The 4,278-nt window shown below is 33.9% G+C and overlaps 2 protein-coding genes and 1 long non-coding RNA gene across 4 annotated transcripts in view; 2 read left to right on the forward strand and 1 right to left on the reverse strand.

Annotated features, from left to right (window-relative positions):
- Window positions 1-11: 11 nt before the first annotated feature.
- Window positions 12-1,892, forward strand: LOC100633567 (uncharacterized). The gene is made up of 4 exons (XM_003389483.3): window positions 12-353; window positions 403-465; window positions 539-1,360; window positions 1,634-1,892. The coding sequence occupies exons 1-3, from the start codon at window positions 38-40 to the stop codon at window positions 838-840; spliced, it is 681 nt and encodes a 226-aa protein (XP_003389531.2). The 5' UTR covers window positions 12-37; the 3' UTR covers window positions 841-1,360; window positions 1,634-1,892.
- Window positions 1,893-2,054: 162 nt separating this feature from the next.
- LOC109585442 (uncharacterized) lies at window positions 2,055-2,603 on the forward strand. The gene is made up of 2 exons (XR_002186495.1): window positions 2,055-2,385; window positions 2,433-2,603. It is a non-coding gene; the product is annotated as an uncharacterized LOC109585442 (long non-coding RNA).
- The window catches only part of LOC100633824 (paraspeckle component 1), a 6,090-nt gene continuing 4,293 nt past the window's right edge, over window positions 2,482-4,278 (reverse strand). Inside the window, exons 6-8 of one of the 2 annotated variants that reach the window (XR_002186494.1) lie at window positions 3,014-3,090; window positions 2,877-2,910; window positions 2,482-2,803 (exon numbers count right to left, since the gene is read on the reverse strand). The gene's annotated coding sequence lies outside the window, so the exon portion shown is untranslated. Of the gene's footprint in view, window positions 2,827-2,876; window positions 2,911-3,013; window positions 3,091-4,278 lie in introns of both variants that reach the window. The other variant, XR_002186493.1, reaches the window with a different exon arrangement.

Consider the following 4,278-nt stretch of genomic DNA (forward strand, 5'->3'; position numbering starts at 1 on the left):
TCCATCGACGCCAGAGTATTACAAATTTCGAGATGCCATGTCCGTCAAGATAACCTTCGAAGGGAAGGAGGACACACTTCACCTCATCAACCGTTACACTCATATTGAAGTGTACTTTACTGGTCCTACCCAGCACTGTCCATTAGTACGTAAGCTACTCACAACAGCTATTGATAATAGCAGTGATGCCATGCACCTCAAGCATAATTACGTCAATGCATTTGCCTGCCCTTACAATGAGAGCTGCTATTGTATCGTAAATGAAGATCACCATAAAGTAGCTGACTGTACAGTTTGTGGTGAATCTCCTGCTCTTAACAATGACTACTGGACCTGGTTTAATGATGCACAAGGTATGTGTATACTAATAATTATTATTTATAATTTATCACTTGTGTATAGGACCTGATGAGAGTAACAATGGAACACAATCAAAACAAGATAATGATCAGTTATCAGATGAAAGTAAGGAACTATTATTATTATTTATTATTATTATTATTATTATTTATTATTATTATTATTATTATTTTTACAGACATGCTAGACAAGAAGCCACTAATGAGTGATCTCCAGTGGTTATTTGATAGTTCTGCTGCTGATTACATGATCATTGGTTCTGCACTTGATGTTAAAGTGAATGACCTGTTACCTACTCCAGGAGCTGCTGCCAATAACCTGGTACTGATGTTCCAGAGATGGATAGACTCCAATAAAGGAGTGACCTGGAGGAAAGTACTTCAAGTTTGTGATGATTATCCTGATAAGTTTGGAGAAGTAAAAACTTGCATGGACAAATTTCTTAAATCAGATAGAGCTCGTGAAAAGTATCAAGATTAATAATAATATTGACTTTTATCATTATAAATTTATATTTATAATAGTGGAGTATAGTTTTGCTCAGTTTTTGACATGCACATACACTGCAGAACTAGTCCTTTTTCGGGACACTCCGCTAATCCATTTCGCATTGATATTTATTTTGTTTATTGTTTGTAACAAGATTTGTGGAGATTGTTTAATTTCTCACATTTTTGTGGTAGGAAGCCACACACATTAATAACCTTTTAAATAATAATGCATGAATGAGATGCTTCATAGCGTTTCTTTAATCTTCTCAGTGACTGCGCCACCTGTATCTTGAAGTCTGTTCTCAATGGCCAGCGGGAGGGATCGTAATGAACCAGACTATCTACCTGCTACACCAGCAGAAGGTCTTAAACCAATGCCTGTTACTCCAGAGGTCATTGCCATTGCTGGGAAGATGAAGAAAGACGCGGAAAAGAAGCTCAAGAAAAGCTTCAGCACCTACACTCCACTGTACTATATCAAGAACGGAGAGACGGACTACTGCATTAGAGTAAGACTGTACTATGAGTTGTATCCACAGAGAGTACTGATAGTGTATATATACTGCATATGACTACTGCAAGCGGCAATCATGATGGACCCATACTGTAGAGCCTCTGTAACTCAGAGCCTGTCCTGTATTAACCTTTATGTGGAGGTATTTATAGGTGCTGTCTTTTAAATGGAAGTGTATGCTATAGGAGAGTGTCCATTAAGAGAGGCCACACTGTATCGTCATAGATATTCATATAGATCTAATTGATGTTTGTATTCATTTGTATAGGTTGAGGTTGGTGTGAATGAGATGATTGATGTCTCTGGGAAGTATGTTGCTGGTAATGCTATGAGAGTTAAAGCCAAGGCCGTCACCAAAGATATTCCAATGACAATTTAACTTTATTATTATAATTTAGATCCATACCAAGTACTAATAGCTCCTTCATTTTATTTTTGTGCTTTTTTAACTATTATTATTATTATGGACAATTGTAGTTACAACTATCATTAATTCTATTATGAGAATAATAAACTGCTGCCATAAATGAAATAGATAGTTACTCACTCCTGCTCTGTGTTGTGATAGCTACATCTCCCACCATTATAGCTGTACTATCACCACTTGACTACAAGCTGTTCCATTCACTAGTAACAAGTTATTCAATAAGCTGTGACATTCTCTGCCCCTCATGTGAAAAGAGGTAATGACTAGTGTTGAGAGTGTAGCTACTGTACCAGAGTGTAGCAAAAGGTATCAGTGACCCCACCACAGCTACCAGCACTGAACAAAGTATTGTCACTAAGGCTTGCTGTTAGTATATCAATTGACAGTGTCTCTGTTTATATTTAATATAATAATGTGATGCTTTCTATTCAGAGTTTGCTTTATTAACAATAACAGTAATAATTATCAGTTAGTATTGATATAACAATCATTAGTACCAGGTCAAGTCAAAAGTTGAGCAGGCCACTAAAGACAAGTACAGTACTTTCACTGCTTACAAATACATTAAGAAAGGAAACATCTACCTAATCACGGTTTGAATAATAATAATAAATTAATTATTATTAATAGGTTGATGTAGGTAAGGGTCGTTATGTTGATGTGAAGATTGATTACCGGTTTGGGAAAAATACTTTAAAAACAGCAACAGCTGCTGCCAGTGGAATGGATGCTCCACTCAAGTTGTAGACATTAAAAAAAGAATAAACAGAATTAATTATTACTAGTAATTGATCAGTTTTTGGCAATAGAAGAATCATTATTTACAGTAAACAATACAGCAACAGTTTCATCTCCTGTACATGATACTAGTACATGACCAACACACACACCTCCTGATGACTTTATACAATATACACCTGAGGTCAGGTCAGTAGTATTAGCAACTTCAAAAACACTTTTTAAAGGAAATACGAGACAGTCCAATCATAGTAAAGTCTGATGTAGATACTACTATACAAATAATATGATTATAGCTAGGATAAATAAATAAATAAATGAATTACTAATATTTAATAATATTTACCTGTTAGCCACAGGAATGTTAGCACTGAAGGAAACTACGAGGAAATAATTATTATAATTAAGTGAAAAAATTTCATCTTCTTAATTCATGTACATGTACAAGAATGTATACATGTACAGGTATACAGACTAACTTACTTTAAAACACTTTAAATCATGAGTAATGGACTTTAATCTCAAACAACATATGAGGACTAATGGACACTGATGATGTTCTATAAAATAAAATAATAATAATTGATAATAATATTCAAATACTTTGAAGAATTGTTTATTAAGAAAATTAATAACAAAATGTTATAATTATTAGTAGAAAAATAACGGATCATCGACCAAAAGTATTACTTTAAAATCGAACCAAGTCCCTATACTATAATAGTAAAGGGACTTTGGCCAAATTTTGCTAAAATTTAAAAAGGAGAGAATTCTTAATTTTTATTACATTTCCTGATATATATACACATGCTTATGCTGTGCAGAAAGTTTGAGCTGATTCCGATCAAGTTTGGATTTTCTATGATTTTTTAAAGTTGCTCCAAAATCAGACAAAAGTCCCTGTAGGGATTTTGGCTGAATTTCATCAAAATTGACAAGTAAAAAATTCCTCAAATTTATTACATTTCCTGATGCATATACATGTATTTATGCTGTGTAGAAAGTTTGAGTGGATTCCGATCAAGTTTGCATTTATTATGATTTTTAAAAGTTGCTCCAAAATCGGACAAAAGTCCCTGTACTATAGTACAGGGATTTTTGTCAAATTTCACAAAAATTGACAAGTAGAAAATTTCTCAATTTTATTACGTTTTCTGATGCATATACATGTACTTATGTTGCGTAGAAAGTTTGAGCTGATTCCGATCATGTTTTTTGGATTTTCTACAAATTTTTAAAGTTGCTCCAAAATCGGACAAAAGTCCCTGTACTATAGGACAGGGATTTTGGCTGAATTTCACCAAAAATGAAAATGAGAGAATTCTCAATTTTTATTACATTTTCTGATACATATACATGCTCTTATGTTGTGCAGAAAGTTTGAGCTGATTCTGATCAAGTTTGGATTTTTATGAATGCTCCAAATGGGACGAAAGTCCCTGTACTAGAGTACAGATACTTTGGTAAGTTTCACCAAACATAAAAAGGTTAGATTTCTCCATTTAAATACAGTTTCCCTCATGATAGATGCAGCTACATGTACATCAAATCCAATACTAGTAGTTGTACTATTACTATTAATTAACAATGTCTACATGTGCCGTGTCATAAAGACAGGATGTGTGGTTGCTATGACAACACATGTCACTAGAAAGAAATAATAAACAAAGAGCAACCAGAAGAGGAGAGAGAGAGAGAGAGGGAGATAGACAGGGCTGTATGATCTGTTGGAACACTTGCTATCAATA

The sequence above is a fragment of the Amphimedon queenslandica genome, unplaced genomic scaffold, assembly GCF_000090795.2.
Source record: "Amphimedon queenslandica unplaced genomic scaffold, v1.1 AMPQUscaffold_13061, whole genome shotgun sequence".
NCBI lineage: Eukaryota > Metazoa > Porifera > Demospongiae > Haplosclerida > Niphatidae > Amphimedon > Amphimedon queenslandica.